The sequence below is a fragment of the Eptesicus fuscus genome, chromosome 5 (assembly GCF_027574615.1).
Source record: "Eptesicus fuscus isolate TK198812 chromosome 5, DD_ASM_mEF_20220401, whole genome shotgun sequence".
Classification (NCBI taxonomy): Eukaryota; Metazoa; Chordata; class Mammalia; order Chiroptera; family Vespertilionidae; genus Eptesicus; species Eptesicus fuscus.
Window position 1 is genome coordinate 40,035,594 of NC_072477.1, and position 21,542 is coordinate 40,057,135.

Consider the following 21,542-nt stretch of genomic DNA (forward strand, 5'->3'; position numbering starts at 1 on the left):
CCTGCCCCTGTGCCCACTGCAGCCTCGAGGCCCACAGTTCCTTTCAAGGTACACAAATTCGTGCACTGGGCCCCTAGTGGTCTGAATATTTAACAAGCTCACCAAATAATTCTGATGTACATTAAAATTTTAAAGCCACTGATGTATAACAATGAACAGACTGACTATCTTCCGATCTGTTCTCTACAATTATCTTCCTCACCTGAGATTTTAGTACAAATTAATTTCTTAGAAAATTATAGTCAGCTTTTAATATTCCTCGTGAAGTCAGATTAGTCTTCCTTCCACTTAACTGAGATCAGTGAAGTTTTGTTCCATCTCCTGTATGTGTGTATATAAATACACATGAACTCGTGTATACATATTCCAACAGGTAAAATGATAGAAATGGAATTGAGAGAAGTATCTTAAGTGCTTATGCTATATGATTATGCATATTTTTAAAATTTAGTGGGTACATTTTTATGTAACTGTGTAAAGGAACTGAAATAGCATAGTCACATATATAAATAAATTGCATTTTAATATATTTTGCCAGTGCCCACAGTGAAATAGAGATATATTGCCAATTTTTATTAGGTTTTAAAAACCAAATGCTGCAAAAATAATAGTTTGTCATTTCACACATCAAAAACAGCTCGGGTACACTGAGTAGTACCTCATCAATAGAAATTCTGCCCAACAGATGATAAAGTTAACTCAATAGGCAGGTTTGATTTTCAGACAACCCCTATAAGCAAAAACAAGGTTACATTAGTAAATCAAGAAACTGTAGTGATTGTCAGGATAAAGCCAAAATAGTTAATAAGCAAGAACCTTTTCCCATCTAAACTGCTTAATGAGGCTATTTAAATGCCATATGTATTCAGTATAACATTTAGAAATATTCTTTTATACAGTAATTGGGTTAAAATATAGTAGTATAAAGCAAAAAGAAAAAAAAAAAAAACTAATTCAAGGCATGCGCTAAGGCAATTTTTCCCCTTAATTCCATCAGAATACAATCAATAAAAGTTGATAATAAGGAGAGGAACTGAGAAATGCAAGGCATGCTACTGATTACCATAAAAATATTTGACAGTCTCTACCAAAGCTAAATGTATGTATACCTTGGGATCCACGATTCCATTCTTGGGTATAAGCCCAGAAATGTATACATATATGCATACACATAAAATGTTCATGTTCAGAACATTTTTATTCATAATAGTCCCAAATTTAAAATAACCAATACCCATCAACAATAGTTAAAGATATTGGCATATTCACACAACAGAATATTATACAACAATGAAAAAGAAAGAATTACTATTACATGCAATAAAATAGATGAATTTCACAGGTCAAATGTTGAGTGAAAGAAACCAGATACCAAAGAGAACATCTATATAAAAGCCTAAGCAACCATTACGACCAAACAACTGGAACAACTGGTCGACCAGTTGCTATGATGTGCACTAACCACCAGGAGGCAGACACTCAACACAAGAGCTGCCCCCTGGTAGTCAGTGCACTCCCAATGCCAACCTCCCACAGCCCCTCCCCACGGCCAGCCCCTCAATCGGCCTCAATTGGGGGGCCAGCCGGCCAACCTCCCGGGTTCCCTTCCCCCCGCCAGCTGGCCCCCCCATAGGCCTCGATCACCAACCAGGCCGAGGGACCCCACCTGTGCATGAATTCGTGCACCAGGCCTCTAATAGCACATAATTTCAGGGGCATGGAGTTCAGAAACAAGCAGAATTACTTTATGGCGATAGAGGTGGAACAGTTGTTACCCTTTGGGTGGAGATTATTGACTAGGAAGAGTCACAAAAGATCTTTCTGGGGTGCTGGAAATATACTATATCTCAAGTTGGATGATGATTTCAAGGATGTATACACTTATAAAAATTCATTGAGCTGCATGCTTAAGATTCCTATACTTTGTTGCATGTAAATTATAACTCAATTTTTAAAATTAAAAAAAAAAGTGTCATATTCCTTAATCTCCAGGTGAACTAAAGAGAATTAACTTTGACTCATGAAGCACAAACAACAGCTTAATGTTCATAAGCACAACCTATTCATGAAATTGGCTAGACTTAGGCTACTATTAAAACAATCATCAAAACACATTAAAAAGCTAGCAATTTATTACTATTTCATGTGTGTAGGTACAACTCAAAAGTATTTAAAAAGCAAATTCATATTATCTTTTATAATAATAAAAGCGTAATATGCTAATTAGACCGGACAGCGAAACGACCTTCCGGATGAAGCCTCAGCAGTGGGGGCTGAGGCAGAGGCAGTTAGGGGCAATCAGGCAGGCAGGCTAGCAGTTAGGGGTGATCAGGCAGGCAGGTAGGCGAGCATTAGGAGCCAGCAGTCCTGGATTGCAAGTGAGTGCAGGCCAGACTGAGGGACCACCCCCCCTTCCCCGCATGAATTTCGTGCACCAGGCCTCTAGTATATCAATAAAAATTATATTTCTATAAAACGTTTAAAAATAGCAGTGTTGGTTTTGCTATAATATAGTAGCCACAATTGTCTAATTTTACCCCAAGTGAGAGAATATTGAAGTCAGCTGCACTTCAGCCATAATTCAGAGTTCATACCTGTGTGGACTACTTTAGCACCCCAACCCGCCAGGTGATTAATGATCTCATTCTGTAATAACTTCACCCCTTAATTAACCAAGTCAGAACTTGAATGTGGTCACTGGTGGGAACACAATTATTTAAAGATCTCTAAGGTGGGATCCACTCACATTTATGATGATGTTCAGAGATTCGTCGTTGGGAAGGAAAATGCACACACTCCGGCGGTCTTGCATGACTCTGTTGTTATGGAAGTTCAGTTTGTTCATTGTGTGGGGGCTCTCTAGTGGTCAGCGCTGGGCTCCGAGTCCCCGGCAATGCCGCTGGTTCCGAGAACTCCACAGCCAAACGCCGCTCCTCATCACACACTCTGTAGGAGAAGCATCATGATGTGCCACGATGGAGGTTTCACAGCTATAAAACAAAAAAGCCCAAATCAGGCGTGAATGAAGGCGGTGAGACTGGTGAGGAGACAGGGAGAGGAGCAGCACAGGGACGCGTGTCTCGTGGCTAGGGCTGCCTAGCAGAATAAATGAGAACGCCCTGAAACTCATTCTACAGCTTGCCCACTAACGGCTGCTGTAATGATTGTAAAACTTTCATTCACAATCATGAATTAAACGCAAAGCCCTCACATCCCAGGCTGAGCCATGCACTGCAGGGCTCACAGAGGCAGAGCCGCCTTGGAGGCGTTTTCAGCCTCACAGGACAGATAACAAAGGGCGCCGAAAAGAAGCAAGATGACAAAATAGCCACGACAACAACGAAATTCTAAACGCCTTTCTTCCATTACAAACTCAAATAAACGTCTTGGCTCTTGCATGGCATTCCTTCTTCAACCACTCTGGTCTGGCTTTCCCCTCCTCCACGTCACCTGCCTGGCTCCACCAAGAAGCCAGTGACTCCAGACCCGTGGTCGGCAAACCGCGGCTCGCGAGCCACATGCGGCTCTTTGGCCCCTTGAGTGTGGCTCTTCCACAAAATACCACGGCCTGGGCGAGTCTATTTTGAAGAAGTGGCGTTAGAAGAAGTTTAAGTTTAAAAAAGTTTGGCTCTCAAAGGAAATTTCAATCGTTGTCCTGTTGACATTTGGCTCTGTTGACTAGTGAGTTTGCCGACCACTGCTCCAGACCATCAGCAGTAGCCGAGGAGTCACTGTAACGGATGCCTCTCTGACATTAACCACGGCTGCCATGCCCTCCTTGCAACGTTTTTCTCCCTTTTATGGCACTGCTCTCTCTCCTAATTCTCTCACTTGACAAAAAATGCAAACAATTTTTCTATTTGTTATCTCACCAACCAATAAAATACAAAGACACAACAAGACTGTATATATCAAACTATGTTTGTATGCAAAAGAAATGTGGATTTTGGATATCTCTGACATCTAATCAGTTTATTAAACATGTTAATTTTATTTTTTAACTTCTCTCAGATTTTCAATGTATACGACTTTATTTCCAAGTAATGAAAATGTCCTCTCCAATTTTCAATAATGGTCTTTTTATTTCTGTTTCATGTCTCATTGCACTGGCAAGGCCTTGTAGAATAATTTCAAAACAGCGGTGGATATTGCCTACTTTTAAGGAGTGTGTCTAATATTTCATCCATTATTGCTAATATAACACTAGTCAACAAAGATATGTTAAGACTAGTTGCCTCTCAAACCATTAGCTATATTTATAGTGTTCCTTATTTAATACCATTATATTTACACTGTTCCTATATTTGTGAGAAGCAAAAGAGAATTTCCAGGAGTAGAGAACTGTTTTACCAGGCAGAGAGTTATAACCATATAGTTTTAATAGAAAAGCTATTATCAGTGATCACATAAATCAAAGCATAAATGAGACAGAATCTTGGCCTATTTGCTTCTTAAGGTTAAATGCCTACCTGTAATCAGCAGGAGGGTGGGAGAGAATATACTCTTAGATGACACCATGAGTAAATATAAACTAGTATTTCCTTTTAAAGTATAAATGCCCAGCCAGGGTGGCTCAGTGGTTGAGCATTGACTCATGAACCAAGAGGTCACTGGTTCAATTCCCGGTCCGTCAGGGCTCATGCCTCGGCTGCAGGCTCCATCCCCAGTAGGGGCGTACAGGAGGCAGACAACAGATGTTTCTCTCTAATCGCTGTTTCTATCTCTTTCCTTTCCTCTCTCTCTCTAAAATCAATAAAAAAAGATGTCTAAGGTATAAATAATATACTATCCAAAAGGGAGCTACTCAAACTAAGTAAACAAATGGTAATCTTATTTACAGTATTCCCTCCCTGGGACGGTGACCAAAGCTCCCTCCGGAGTATTCTGCTTTTCCTAAAGGATAGTAGCGACTGTTTCCCATTAGGTTGTAGCCAGAGCATCACCCGACAGGGTCAATGGAGGTCCAGGTGACCCTGCTGCAGTTCTCTCCAGGCCGGGATGGTTGACCCATGTGTTCTATGACCACAAACTCACTGCACCGAATCCCATCACCGATCTAAAACATGCGCACTTTGAGTTCAGCAGTTCCAAAGCACCCACGTGGTAGGACCAGCGCTGCCTGCAGCAGGGTCACCTGGACATCTGTAATAAACACAGATCCTGAGCACAGTGACACCTCTACTCAATCAGGATCTCCAGGGTCAGGATCGGGCCCAGAAACCTTAATCTTTTAAAAAAGCTCCCCAGCTATTTCTGACATACAGTCACATTTGGAAATCACACTTCAGTTAACAGAAGGAAGCACGGGGTTGGATATAATGCCTCCACAGTACACATCAGGAAGTACACATTTGAAGTATATAATTCCTAAAACAGGTCACATGTATATGTATACTCAGAACATTTTCCTGAAAAATGTTACTCGGTGATGCAGGAATAAATAAATTGGCGAAGCAGGGTACCCTCGATGTAGTCTCTCAGAGAAATTCAGAAATGGTTGAAAGCTCTGATAAGTCCTGCAGGCAACTTTTTAAATTTGTTCAACTTAATATTTCTCAAACTTACTTGGGCAGAGAATACTCCCCCACCCACCACATATCTATTAAGGTGGTGCAGAATAAAATTCTTAGGCATACTGTTTAAGAAACACAGTTCTAAAATGATTTCCTTGTCAAGGATTATATTTCATGGCAAATTTTTCCCTCTGTATTAATACATTACAATCCTCTCTGTTATTAAAATCTTTTAAGAAGAAATTATAAACTATGCTTAATGAATCTTATTTAAATTCAAACACTTGTGATATTAATCCCAGTATATTTCTTATTTAAATCTACACTTCCAATTGAGTTCCTCCTATAATTCTCCATTTCTAATTAAACCAATTAACTGGCGGTATTTTTACTGACCTACTTTCTAGAATGAAAAGAAAAACGTAGGGGAAAAAGAATATATTCTGAGGATTGGGATGTTTCCAAAGCTTAATTAATAATAAAATTTCATTTGAGTACAACTTTTATTTATTTCTTGGTTCAAATAATGCAGTAAAAACAAAAGACTAAAAGAGGTTTACTGAAGAAAATTTAACAAAAGCAGAGTATTTAAGAAGCAGTAATGTAGGATTAAGTTTTTACTTTACCCAGGACTGCATTAAAGCTGATTAAAAGGTTCAACTGAAATAGCAAAATTACCAGATCTCTAATATGCTCTGGTATAAAATTTAATCTTAAATTGGACAGTCCTGGGGAAAATAATTAGAATAAATTGATACCAATCTGAATTGTAGAAATAAGACTTTTATTCGTTGGCCACTTATTCTGTGTCCTAAATTTCAGCTCATTCCTGGGGGGGGAGCGGGGGGGACACATTTCCTATTCCAGGGCAGCCTTTTTTCTGCCCAATGTTCTTAGGGTAGATTATCTACAAAGAATAGACCATAATATCCTATGTCATAATATCTTATTTCCCAGGCAACAACAAAACAGCTTTACTAGTGATCAAACTCTACCTTGCCATCTTTATTAATAACCAACTTACAAATAAAATGTTAAGCTATAAGATTCCCACACTTGGATTTTAAAGTCATATTATTATAAAGCCCTTATTTCCGGAGAAGCACCATTGATTACAAAGTTACTTCATTTCTTTTAAGAATCAGGAAGCCACTACGTAGTATGGACATTCAATGGTGATTTCCATTTTTTGGAAATTACCTTTAAAACTGGGTCACCTTGGAATAAAGGTATGGACTTCAGTTCATCCTACAGGGTAGGGCAAAAGTAGGTTTACAGTTGTGAGTACACGAAACAGTATTTATTCTTGTATTATTTATTAATTATTGTATTATTTTCCACACGAACTGTAAAACTACTTTTGTCCCCCTCCCCGTAATATAGCAAGATTGGTTCATTAGTTGTGACAAATGTACCATAGCCATGAGAGAGGGTACATGTGGGGTATACAGGAATTCCCAGTACTATCTTTGCAACTCCTGTGTAGAAGTACTCTACAATAAAAAGTTGTTTTTTTAAATTAAGTCAAGGGAAATTTCCTACCCACATAATATAATCTCACTTTGAATGGAGGCAAAGGGGATTCTCAACTTTGAGATTGTCAACCTAAAAAAACTTGAAAGGATGATAATTTGATAAGAGGATTATTATAAGGCAATCCAAAATACCTCCAGACACTGCCAAATGTTCCCAGGTGCAAAACCACCCATAGTGAGAACCGATACTGTAGCAGGCATGTCAAACTCTCGGCCCGCGGGCCACATGCGGCCCACAACAAATATTTTTGTGGCCCAGCCAATATAACGGTATGTAAGAAACGTTTTAATAAAAATTTCGTAACTTAATTTTTACAATATCCTGTTATACATAATTATTAATAATGAACTACAATGTTCGCTAATGACTGATTACTATAATCATGTTGCATTCATTTCCCTTACACGCCTTACGCACCATCTCTCCCCACTAATACCAGCAGCGAATATTTTAGCAGCCGATGGCCACGTCATTAGCCTTGGACTGACTTGTTTGGTGTGCGCAACAGGAAATATTTCGCGTTCGGAGAACAAGAAAAATAGGTTTGTTTGCATTAAGCTTATTTATTTGTGCAGTTATTCAGTGTTTGGTAAGTTAATGTTCAAGAAAAAGTATTAATTTTTATTAAAATGTTCTATTATTTTATGTTAACAATTACTCATTTATTTCAGCCCTTTGTATTCAGCATGTCTCTATCGAAATAAACCTACGTTTCTATGAAAATTGAAGCTTTTGGTGTTTTTTCTGGCCCACACAACCTTAAACCTTGTTTATTTGGCCCTTGTTAGCCTTTGAGTTTCACATACTTGTTGTACAGCTTTCCACAGAGAGTCATTATGGGCTCCTTCTAACCATCTAACTGTTTTTTAAGTACAGGATGTCCTCAAATGTTTCATTCAATGTCCATTTCATTACAACATTGCTGAGAAAAAAATGATTCCCATTGGGGGCCACTGTCTGGGTAGAGTTTGCATTCTCCCCAAGGGTTTTCTGGGTAGGTTTTCTCTGGGTACTCATGTCCTCTCACATCCCAAAGATGTGCACATGAATTAAACTGGTGTGTCTACATCATCCCAGTCTCAGTGAGCGTGGGTGAGTGTGAGTGACCCTATGATGGAAGGGCGTCCTGTCCAGAGTGGGTGCCCACTTTGTGCCCCAAGCTGACAGAGGAGGCTCCAGCCACTCATGACCCTGAACTGGAATAAGGTTGGAAAATAATGATCATACTTGTTTGTATTAACATTTCTTACATTTATTTCATGTTCAATATTAAAAGTGTTTTGGGCCTTTATTTAAAAGTTTGGTGATATTTTTATGACCAGAAATATGTTGTGGAATTTAACTCTTATATATATCAATTAGCCAATGCTAAAATTAGTTTCATTCCATGTTGTTTGGCTTTAAGTTGCAGTTTCCAAGAAGCTATTGACGATGTTAAGTGGGGACTTACTGTAACAGTACAACTCTTAATAAACACTAATTTCCCAACTAAAAATTAGCAATTTCAAACTCAGAAATCTGGCTTGAATCTTGAAGTCAAATTTTTCAACCTCTTGAAGGTTAGCCTTCTTGAAACTTAAAAGTATAATGCAGTGCATTCATTGCCAAACTCCTGGCATAAGTACATATACGTTATTGCCAGGGACTTGTCCTAGACAGCCCTATATTTTGATTTGAGCACCTGGAAATACATAAATTAACTTGGAAACAAGTGGCACTTGATTTTCAATCGTCTATATGTTCTGTATTATGAGGATTTCTTTTTTCCTTAAGGGTCATTTGCTCACTAGAGCTATTTTGGAACCACAGAATTAATTCTCTTCAGAGTAACTAAATCAAACACTTTCTACTTCATGGCCTGTTTTGCAGCTACTGTTTTACCCCCCCCCCCCCCCCCCCCCAAAAAAAAAATAGTTGACATCTATCAAGCTTCTGGAGCCAAACCTTCTAGAAAGAACATCAGACTCTGTTACTGTCTCATCCTACCCTCCAACCATTGCTCTAGTGCAGTGGTTCTCAACCTTTCTAATGCCGCGACCCTTTAATACAGTTCCTCATGTTGTGGTGACCCCCAACCATAAAATTAATTTCATTGCTACTTCATAACTAATTTTGCTACTGTTATAAATCGTAATGTAAATATCTGTGTTTTCCGGTAAGAGCCTAAGACCATTGGAAAACACAGATATTTACATTACGATTCATAACAGTAGCAAAATTACAGTTATGAAATAACAATGAAAGCAATTTTATGGTTGGGGGGTCACCACAACATGAGGAACTGTATTAAAGGGTCGCGGCATTAGAAAGGTTGAGAACCACTGCTCTAGTGGATAAATAAGGAACTGCCAAAAGCTTAAGATCACCTCTCTTATGGTTGGACATCAGGTGTTTAGAGACAATATGAATAGAATATTAATTAAAAAGACAGACTTAACCTCCCCAATCAGTCAAACCTGGGTTCCAACCCGGATTCCACAATATTAGCTCTATAACCTTGGGCAAGTAACCTAATCTCTGAGCCTGATGCTTCAGCTGGAAAATCTATAATATTGGCCTCCTAGGATTATGGGAAAGATTACAGGAGAGAATGGTCATGAAGTATTAGCTATCAGGCTGTTGAGGGAAGGCTCATGAAAGTAACAGTCATGAGTTGCCAGGCCACGAGAAGGCACATCTGCAATTAATCAGCAAGGACACTGTACATCTCACCTGGAGCTCTAGAACGTAAGAGCCAGATGCAGCAGCTAAACTTTGGGGGGGGGGGGGTCTACTTTGGGGTGGGGAAGTTAAATGTATTGTTGTTGTAAATGGGACAGTTACATTGTTAGGTGGTGACTCCTTTGAAACTTTATTTATGAAATTTATGAAAAAGAGAAAGTGTGTCTGACTACGTGCATTCAAAGGTGTGCTGGCCGACCAAAGACCGGAACGTAGAGGACATCTGTTTTAATCTACTTGGCACCATCTTCCCATTGGAGAGTGCTCCTCTCCCCTCCCAGGTTTCCAGGGCGGCTCTCCATCAAACTGTTTCCTACCGTGGATGGGCGGAGAGATGATGGAGGGTACGGATGGGACCCAGGGCTGGCCTAACAGGTACCCTATTCCCCCGTCACAGTGCTTGGTGTAAAGGGGGCACACATTAACCCACGCAAAGTCGGAATTCCTCCACGAAATCTGTTATACAATGTTGGGATGGAGAGGGCTGCTCCTCTTTTTGGATTCCTATTTGTGCGAATAATTTGAGCCTGGGGTTGCTGGCAATCATCTTTCCACGGGAAGAATTTTCCTGGAGAAGGAAGACATCACAGAGGAAAGTGAAGCTCCGAAAGAATCCTGATCACATCATTTTAACTCCTGTCTCCAGCTGTGTCCGAAGCCAGAAACCATTCCCAGGAATTCCCATAGGGTGGCCAATGAATTGCCTGTCCTCTTCCGCTAATTCTGCCACTTGCAGCCCAGTCCTCTCTAACAGAGCTTATTCAAACAAGAAGCTGATTTACTGCTTGACACACTTATTTATTAATTCATTGAAAGTTTACCATCACTGGCTACGAAGATTGACATTGACGTGGGAAAAAAAAAAAAACACCCCACAATGCTCTAAGGTTTAAAGTTTCTCTCCATTCTACAACAAAGCAGAATAATCACTCTGATGAATATACATCAATGGCAAAAACCTTCTGGGTAGAAAAACATCTGAGTAACTGAAACGTTTCGGTGGTTGAGTTGCTTGCTGTTCAGCCACCACCGTTCTCTAAGGGGACTGCACACAGCAAGTGACTTATGGGAAAATGCATAAATTCATGTAATGCAAACAAAGCACAATTAATTCATGACAAATTTTCAGCAACAAGAGAATATCGCATCTTGAATTCTAATTTGTGGGTGAGCTGTGCTGTCTTAGTAAAGACCACAAAGTTTTTTTACAGAATGTGCTTTCACTGTGTTGTCCATTTGTCATATATTATAGTAGCTGCAAAAAAAAAAAAAAAAAAAAAAAGGCATTTTCCCCAAATTCTGTTTAAGTTCACCAATCCCTTTCTCTAGCTGTGGCAACAGTCTGCACTCTGTGGGACTCTGACTCCTCGTCTCCCAAGTGTTGCTCTTCTCTGGCTCTTTTTCTGCGATGACCATACTCACCTGCTTCACTCTGTTATAGAAGCAAAGCAAAGGGTAATGGTCACAGTGGTACTCGGGGCAATGAAACCACCCCTTTTTGTACACTTGAGATTAAAAACACATTTCTCCAAAGCACAACTCTGGTATGCTCTCTCTAAGCAGGACAGCAATAAGCCTATAACTCTGTTAATCAACAATTACAGTGGCTTCCATGCTGGAGTTCATAAAAGAAATAATGGGGGTCTTCTGAGTTATTTTACTAGTAAATATTTCAAAATGCCTGATAAAATTGGCACATTTCCCCATGGTGACACCCCAAGGGAAATTAAAATATCATTTGCCTAAGTAACTTCATCTCATTTTTAAATGCTTCCTCTGATAGCACATTTAGTTTTACTGCCGGATTTAAAAAAATGAAAACAAATGACATAATTTATTTTGCTAGACAATCTTTCCAAACACAAGACCCAAGGAAGGTGAAGGGGAGGAAGGCTAACAAAAGTGATCCTCAGTGGTCGGAAAGGTTGGGATAGATTTAGTTGCTACTTGTGTATACATTTTAGAAACAATCTTAGTAAGAAAAAAAAAAAAATCCATCCTTCTGCCTAGTCTATCATCCTAGTGGCTTTCTCCTCTCCCATAGCTCCGCACTGTGTTCTCACCTGGATTTCTAAATGTGCTTGTCTTGTCCTTTAAATCTGTCACCCCCACAACGCCGGCAGCGTGACCTCGTGCTACTGCACCTCCCACCTTGCGTGTCACACCCCGCTCACATGCTGAGGGCTACAGCACTTGCACAGGGTAACACCTACCCTCCAAGGCACAGCGATCTTTCACCACCGGGTCCCCTCCAGCCTCCGTGTCTCAGTGTGACCATTCTACAGCTCATGCTTTGCATTCCTGCAATGCTTTCCCTCATGGTCCCCCCAACAAGTCTTGCTCTCATATGTCTATGCTTTTGACCACACTGCTTCCTCCGCCTGGAATATCCTCCCTTGCCTCTTATCTCACCCACCACCCACCTCCCACAGAGCTAAGGATCCTGGTACACTCTGGGGAACTCCAGCCACCGAAGCATGCCTCCCCATCGGTGGGCAGCTGAGGGACAGTTCTCCTGCACTCTTTTTTTTTTTTTTTTTTAACAGGAGAAAATCAAATTTTAATACATGTGCACAGGGAATTCACATGCACATGAAAATGTCAAGGACTGTGAGGTAAAACTGGATGACTGCATGATTTGCAGGTAATTTAGGAAGAGTGGAGCATACATGACAGGTTATTTTTTGTTAGGCAACCAGGAAATAATGGGACATGGTGGGGAGCGGGAGGGGAAGAGGACAGTTGATAGGCTCTTGCTGGGAGTCTTCTGTCTAATGCTTTTTCCTGCACTCGTATCATCGTTGTACTTGCTGGCAAGTCTGTCTCCCCACAGAGGACTGGAATCTCCTCAAGAACATGATCCATCAGCATCTTTATGCCTTTAATCCTGGGGTAGTCCTAGGTCTGTCAGAGGCACCCAATAAGATGTGCTGAATAAATTATTTGGAAATTCATCAGAAATGTGAATAAATTTCCTGCCAATTAAGATTAAAATCATGTTCTTTAAGAAGCACTCCCCCATCCTACAGCTTCTTGAATATTTTCTGCATGTTATTTACAGGGGAAAAGGGAGTATATTTTTTCTTATCTTTAAATTTAGTGGACAGACATAATGGAAGAATACTATTCTCCAACACTGCCAATAAAATAGTTTCTAGGAAAGTCTCCATGTATATCAGGTTCAGCCAACTTGTGTAAAAGCAAACATAGAAAAAGATATATTGGTTGGGATGCGGTAAGTTGAAAGGAACAAAAATAGTCAACTCCAAGTTAGACTCTGGAGCCAAATTGCTCGGGTTTGCCTCTGAGTCAGCTATTTACTAGCTATATGACCTCGGACAGTTCCTTCACCTCTCTACACCTCAGCTTCCAAAACTGCAAAATGGAAATAATAGCAATATCTATTTTACAGGATGTTGTAAGGCATAAGGCAAACCCTATGTAAGTGCCAACTATTAGCAGTTACACTAGTTAAAATGATATAAGGGAAATTTATAAAAACCAAAGTATCCGGAAGCCTAGAACGATGGGTGGGCTTGTGGTTTGATGTGGTAGCTCACGGTGTCATCCAGGACCTACTTTCCTTCTGGTACCTTGAAATCACTGTACTTGAAGGCTGACGCCTCTGAGAGTGGTCACATCAACAAGAGAACTGAAACCCGCCCTGCTGGATGGCTCAGATCTTAAGGCGCCCATCACTGGGGGATGGAATTGTGAGGTCAGCTTTTGCAGCCCAGGCCCCGCCTTTAGAGCTATAGCCAGAGTTGGGATTAACTCTCCTGAAGTACGTGGACATCAAAACAAAAACCTGGGTACCCCTGGAAAGTTGGGAGATGAGGGAAAATGCTAGGTAGACAACAAGAACAAAGGCAATGATAAAATTCATGAGTTTTAAACCGCAGAAACTACTTCTGGTCAAGATGGCAGGTAGGTAAATGTGGTACTGGTCTCCCCCCACAACCACATCAAAATTACAATTAAACTACAGAACAACTATCATTCAGAACTGCCGGAAATCTGGCTGAATAGAAGTCCTACAAGTAGGAAATTGAAGGAGGAGTCATATTGGGATTGGTAGGCAGGGCAGAGATGGGGAATGGGCTGGTCCCACACCCACATGCGGTGGATAAAAACTGGAAGGGACATCTTGACCGCAGAGGACTCCCCTGAGAAGGAAAGGTGGCCCCAGACCCACACCAGGAACCCCAGCCCAGGGTTCCAGTACCAGGAAGAGAAATCCCCATAACTTCTGGCTGTAAAAACCAGTGGGGATTGAGGCTAAGGGAGGCTGAGGCTGCTGGAGTCCCAGGCAGTTCCTCTTCAAGGACCAGTGCATGGACTTATTCAGGCTCCATCCCTCTGAGCTCCGGAGCTGGGGCAGCAGCTCTAAAGGCACCAGAGGCATCAGGGCAAGACCCCAGAGGTGGGGTGGGTGGAGGGGAAGCTTTCTCCCAGAAAGAAGTGCTGGCAGAGGCCATTGTTCCTTTGATGAATCCTCCCCCACAGAGCTGGCAGGCAAGTGCCCTATCTGAGACTTCATCAACCTGGCTCACACTGTTTGACCTGCCCTGGTGATTCCCTGAGGCCCTCTCCATCCAACTTTCAGGCCCACCCAAGCTGTTTCTAATGGCTTTTCCATACATATGGCCTGCTGTGGCTCAAGCTTCAGATTTTCCTAAAACCTCTCAAACAAGCAGCATTTGGCCTCAGTGTGCCCATATCTCTTGCTAAGTGGCCCAGGCCCAGCACTAGCAGCAGCTGGCTTTGGCTCCCAGGTTGGCCTTGCCTGGTACCCTCCATTCAAGGAGGAGTGGACTCAGTGGGCACCAGAGGTCTGCTGAAATAAGTCCTGCTCTGCACAGCTGATCCACATCAGTGGTCACAGCCGGGCTTGCAGCTGACTGGCCTGGGGCAAATCCCTCCCACTGACATGCCAACAGCAATCAAGGCTCAACTACAAGAGAAGGGTGTATAGCCCACACAGGGGGCATACCTCAAGTACCCAGCTTGGGTGATCAGGGAGGTTGTGCCACTGGATCCTATAGAACACCTACTATATTAGGCCCCTCTACCAAACCCTGGAGACGTAGCAGCTCTACCTAATACACAGAAACAAACACAGGGAGGCAAAGAACAATGTCCAAAATGAGAGAACAGAACAAAACTCCAGAAAAAGAATTAAACAAAATGGAGACAAGCAATCTACTAGAAGCAGAGTTCAAAAAACACCTGTTATAAGGATGCTCAATGAACTTAGGGGAAGAGTAGATGAACTTGTGAGAACTTCAACAGAAAGATAGGAAACATAAAAATGGAACTCGAAACCATGAAAAAGAACCAGTCAGAAATACATTAACTGAAAGGAAGAACACATTACAGGGAATCAACAGTGAAGCAGATGAAGGAGAGGATCAAATCAGAGATTTGGAAGATAAGGAAGCAGAAAACACCCAAGCAGAACAGCAAAAAAAAAAAAAAAAAGAATTATAAAAACAAATGAGGATAGTATAGGGAGCCTCTGGGACAACTTCAAGCATACCAATATTTGCATCATGGGGGTGCCAGAAGGAAAAAAGAGAGAGCAAAGAATTGAAAGCCTATGCGAAAAAATAATGACAGAAAACTTCCCTAACTTAATGAAGGAAATAGACATGTAAGTCCAGGAAGCAGAGTCCCAAACAAGAGATGTGAGGGGGGTTGTGGGAAATGGATGAAAAGGTGAAGGAATTAAGAAGTCCAAATTGGTTGTTTCAGAATAGTCATGGAGATGTAAAGTACAGCACAGGGAATATAATATAGTCAATAATATTCTAATAGCTATGTTTGTCTTCAGATAGGTGTGAAATTTATCAGGATAATCACTTAGTAAATTATGTAATGTCTAATCACTAGGTGTACACCTGAAACTAATATAATAATGTATGTCAACGGTAATTGAAATTTTTAAAAATGATAAAAAAATAAGATAAATTTGTAGTATGGTTTTTATAAATAAATAAACCAGAGAAACTATTTTTTTTTTTTTACCTCCATCTGTATTCAAAAGTCATATCAGGTTTAGTAACCAGGCACAAAAATTCCTTTCAACCAAGATGAATTTCTAGCAGTACATCGCCAACAAAAAGTGCTGTTCTCGGGGAAAATCCTTCAACTTAGAAGCATCTGCTTCTAATTTCCACAAAGAAATCTTTGATTCCTTCATTCATGGGACTTGCACTCAACTCCCTGACACAGGGACGACAGTTTTCTAGGTAACGATTTTGCTGTGAAATTCTCATTATCTGGCAGTAATATCTAAAATATTAACATTAACTTTACTTATGTTTCCCATGAAACATTTCTTTCCAGAGAGTGCATAATGCCTTTAACAAAGATTGAATTAAACATTCGGAAAGTTGCTAGCTTTCTTGTAACATTGCACAAGGATTTTCCCATGTCATTGAATGGCTCTTCACAACAACAATAATGATGAGATGCAATGTACAAACTGGAAATGGGAAAGTCCACGGGCAGTACAATATATAATTAAAATATGGTACATTAGAACAATTCAGCAGTGAACATTAATGTACCACAGCTACATACTGACAAACATAAATCTCAAAAACAATGTTGAGGAAAGAAAACAAGAAGCAGAAGAATATGGATACGGTACGATTCTTTTCTATGAACAGAAAGTTCAAAAACAGGTAACTATAAGTGATGACCCAATTAGGGCTACATATATGGTAAAACTATAAAGAAAGGCAAAGGGATTATTAATCTCAAAAGTGCAATAGTGGTGCTGGAGGGGCCGCCTGAGGGGAGGGGTTTTAGGAAAAAGGCAGGAGCTTCAAAGATGCTAGAGAAATATTCTTTTTCTTAAGTTTGGCAGTAAATACAATGGTGTTCTTTTATTACTATTATTGTTTAAAATGCACAGAGACACAATAATCATTCTTCTATGTGTGTACTTCACAACTTGAAAAAGTAAAATAAATCAGATGTATTGATGCTGAAAATGCTGTAACCACATACTACTGATTAAACTTAAAAAGATACAGAAGATAGGATAAGTATGAAATCAACTATAACACATTAAAATAATCCTTATAAAGTATTATTTTGCCTAATACACAATTATTTCCATGGCCCTGAAACTGAGAAAAAAAAAAAAGCCTTAGATATTTTGGTGGTGTTAATGAATTCTTATGGGAGCTTTTATAATTTAATGGCATGTGTATCTATGAATTCCTGGCTTTCTATTTACTACTAAATGGAAAAGTAATATAATAAATTGCTATGGAATCAAAACTTGACCACTGTGTCAGATCTTAGAGATGATCTGGTCCAACCCCTTAATTTTATAGGTGAAGAAACTGACCCTTGGAGCCAGTGACCCGGCAAGAGGACACCAGTTAGCTATAGGCAGGCACCCGGTGTGCTGTTCCTTCCAGGATTTTTCTTCTCTAAATTCTATTCAAAAATTCCCACAGGTAGGAAACTGAATCTAGACTCTTTTCAAAAAGTTCATGTGTTATGTATTTAAATAGTAAAGTCAAGAAACATGCTAAAATGATATACTAAAGTAAACATACCCAACTGTTAATAAAACCTGCCTCCTACCCTGGTAGTTGTAGAATTATATGCAAAAACCAAAAAAGTTTATGAAGCCAGGAAAAACCTTTAAGGTGCAAGGAATCCAATTTTTACCCCCCCACACATAAAATTATGGGCTGAAATTATTTTGTTAACCGGACACACCCAAAAGAGTAGCGCTGGCCGCGGAACACACCCTCACACATACACATACTGTGCATGTATGTGCCCAATGTGCACAATGGGGTGAAGTGAGACTCAAGGTGCAGGCACTCTTCACAGTAAAAGATCAAAAGCACACTCTGTAGACTTCAAAGTAAAAGACTCCTCTGGACATTCTAACATGGCTTTATAATGCTGTAAAAGTCCTCATTTAACACCCTTTTGGGGGGGTTTGCTGTGAATACATAAGTTAAAGACAAAGTTGTCTCATAAACTTATGAAGACATCTGAAAATATCCATTTAAAAAGTCAGAGAGAAAAATGTTTATTTTTAATCATAAGAAAACCCTAGAACTTTGCCTTACAGTTTTAAAAGCCCTTGAGAAAAATGATTAAAATGTTTGTTTTATATATGGCTTCTTTAATTATAGCTTTCCAAAATATTTAATGTTGTTATTGTCATGTAGGGATTCAACTCCAACCCATGAAGACACATATATCCAAACAAAGAATTGGATGAAGATTAACTAGAGACCAACAGTCCTAAGGATCAATGCCCCCCCCCCGCCCCCCCCCCAACACACACACCCAACCCCCATTCCCTTGGGACATCATCAAATCACTAGCCAATCTATTCTAAAGAGATGGAGGTGATTTGTGTTATTCTAGAGAAACATGAATCCAATCTGTTAAGGCAACAATCCTGGGATCCAGGGGGAATCTTCAGTCAGAAGCTGGCTCTCTCCTACCTGCCATCCAGTATTTAATTCCCTTAGATTACTTCTGAAAGATAACTATGTACCATACATTTGACAATTCCACCAAGTGTGAAACCTCATTTTCAAGTGGTACTTATGCAGTAGCATTCTATTTCCCATATACCAATTCACAGTCTTATTTCTGGAACTCTTCTCAACAGGGGTTTTGAAATAAGATACAAAACAAGGTCAACTCAATTGTTACCTATGTATATTCCAAAGATAATAGAAATAAAGGCCATTTAACAGTGAACCTCTGGGCTCCCTGGTGTGTGAAGTCAACAAAATCCAATACTGAGTCACTGAATAGCCCAGTCAAGTCGCCTCCTTTTGACCTGCCTGCTCATTGGATTTTCTGGTTCTCTGCTGTACATCCCCCCTGCATATTGCTAAAAGACAGCATTCCTTCTGATAGTAGTCATCCTCTAATGCTTTCAGGGAGACTTGAAGTCTGGTTTTCAAGGGTGTGGATGAAGGAAATCAGAATTACACCTTACCCTGTGCTAACAGGGCTAATCCTCCATGAAAAATGGAACCACAGCTCAATCTTGAAGGTTAGAGTTAAAAACAAACAAACCAATCAAACGAAAAACAGCAGCCACCCTACCCCTGCTCAGCCCTGCTTTTTCAGATGGCTCTAAGCATGCTGGGGAGGCCAGTCCAGAGGCTGGCTTACAGACTTCCATCCTGGAGAAGTCAGAGGAGCAGTCTCATTCCAAGTCAGCCATCCCTCAGACAGGACCACGGCCAACACCAAGGGTGCATCACTGCATCTTACTCCCTCACTCCCACCACAAAAGGCTAGATCCTACCAGCATCTGCCTCGGAAGCATATCTCAGGTCCAAAGGCAAAACTATTCAAGTATTCAAAAAGTACTCAGGAGTGCCAATTTTCCTTATGACCTTCACACCTGGAAGAGTAAGTTAAGAAAACATGGTGTTGATCCTAGTCATGAATTTTCTAAGAAAAGCTGGATAACAATTCGTTTTCAGATAAGGTTTGCAAAGTTATAAGTTATCTACTGGCTTTTCATGGGGCTGGTGCGGGAGGTAACCAGTTGAGAGACAGCCAGTAGATGTGTCTCTCTCACATCCATGTTTCTCTCTCTCTCCCCTTTCCTTCCTTCCACTCTCTCTGAAAAGTAATGGGAAAATATCCTCAGGTGAGGATTAATAAAAACAAACAAACAAAAAATCTGCAGCTAATATTACCCTTGATGGTGAAAGATTGAATGGTTTTCCCCTAATGGTGTAAGGATGCCTGCTCTCACTACTCATATTCAAAGTCAAAGGACTTACTATCTGATTTTCAGACTTACTCTAAAGGTACATACAGTAATCAAAACAGTATAATAAAGATATATATATGTGTGTGTGTGTGTGTGTGTGTGTGTGTGTGTGTCTGTGTGTGTGTGTGTGTGTATATATATATATATATATATATATGAATAGAAGAAAGAATCAAGAATTAGAACCATACTCAGTCATTTTATTTTTGAGAAAGGTGCCAAGGTAAAAATTTACCTGATTAAAGACTTCAACCCAGAATATATACAACTAACAGAAGACATCTCTTAAAAATATGGAGGAAAGATTTAAACAGTCACTTGTGTTAGGATGAACTACCCTTAATCTCTCCTGCTTGGACATGCTTTCTGAAATACATATTGTTATAAACCATTTCCCATAGCTTGTGGCTGACGACCCAGTGCCTGCAGAAGCAAGATAAGAACTCCCCTCTGCCTGACCGACCTGGGCACTCTCCCCCTTGACCAACTTGTGCCTCCCCTAGGCTTGACTTGCTAGTGCACCCACTTCCTGACTCTTATTAATAAGAGAACCTAATCATCCCTCAGGGCTGACACGGACACACTGGTCTCCGCCTGCTGTGAGAGAATGCAATAAAACTTCTTAGACTCTCACTGCATCCCTTGGCCTAGCTCCTTTCAGTGCGGACCTAACAACTTCATCGAAGAAAATATACAAATGGCAAATAATCATTTGCCATGAAATTACGCTCAACATTAGTCAATAGAAAAATAAAAAATCCTATAGTGAGATACCACTATAATCCTATATAATAAAAGGGTAATATGCAAATTGACCCTAACGGCCGAATGACCAGAACGCCCACTCAACCAGCCACTATGAGGCGCACTGACCACCTCTTGGTCCCTTTCCCCGGCCGGCAGGCTCCGATTGCCTGATGGCGAACAGGGAACCGGGGGGATGGGTGGCGGGGGACACGGGTGGCACCAGGCCAAGGCCTCCGCCCCACCAGTCGCCCCACACACAGAAGACAACCCGTGGCAGGGGTGGGGCCAGCGAGCAGTCGGGAACAGCTGACCTCTCGGTCCCTTCCCTCAGTGGTCAGGCTCCAATTGCCTGATGGTGAATGGGGAACAGGGGTGGGTGGCGATGGGGGGTGGGGCTGACGAGCAGATGGAATAGCCAACCTCTCGGTTCCTCCTCCCAACCGACCGGCAGGCTCTGATCTCCTGATGGCGAATGGGGAGTCAGCGGTGGGTGGTGGAGGGGGTGGAGCCGGCTGGGGGCAGCCGGGGAAGATGGCCCTGATCACAGGCCAAGCCTAGCGACCGTACCCACGCACGAATTTTGTGCGCCGGGCCTCTAGTGTTTAAAATAAAAAGACTGGTAATACCAAGTCTTGGTGAGAGTTTGGAGCAACTGTAACTCTTAGACACTGCTGGAGGGAAAGTTAAATGATACAGCCATTTTGGATAACAATTTGACAGTTTCTTATGAAGTTAAACATTAGTTTATCATATAACTCAGATATCTCATTCTTAGGTATTTGCCCAAGATAAAAAAAAAATGGAAGTGAATAAACAAATTGTGAAAGCTGAATACTACCCAACAATAAAAAGGAACTACTGATACTGCAACAAAACGTACTTATCAAAGAAAGAAAGGAAGGAAGAAAGAAAAAGAAAGAAAGACACTATGCTAAGTAAAGGAAGCCAGATACAAAAGCAAGGCATAAAAGATTACATGTTATATGATTCTATTTATATGAAACTAGAGGCTCAGTGCATGAAATTCATGCACAGGTGTGGTCACTAGGCCTGGCTGGCGATCAAAGTGCCAGCGTCTGGCATGGAAGGGCAGGTCCCAGTTGACCTCTGGGCCCTGGGCCGCACCTGGGCCCTGGGGCCCTCACACGCCCCCCTCCACCTGAGTCACGGTGCCTGAGTCCCCACGCAGAGATGTGGTGAGCACAGCTAGATGCTGCGGGAGCAGTGTGGGCCTCTGG

General features: G+C 41.0%; 1 protein-coding gene across 4 annotated transcripts in view; it reads right to left on the reverse strand.

Moving 5' to 3' along the window:
- Positions 1-21,542, reverse strand: part of FRMD6 (FERM domain containing 6) — an 80,513-nt gene that overhangs the window by 37,481 nt on the left and 21,490 nt on the right. For all 4 annotated transcript variants that reach the window (XM_028141774.2, XM_008139054.3, XM_054716071.1 and 1 more), the window contains one exon: positions 2,747-2,990. In XM_028141774.2, coding sequence (XP_027997575.1) covers positions 2,747-2,845 — 99 coding nt within the window. In that variant the 5' untranslated portion in view covers positions 2,846-2,990. The remainder of the gene's footprint in view (positions 1-2,746; positions 2,991-21,542) is intronic.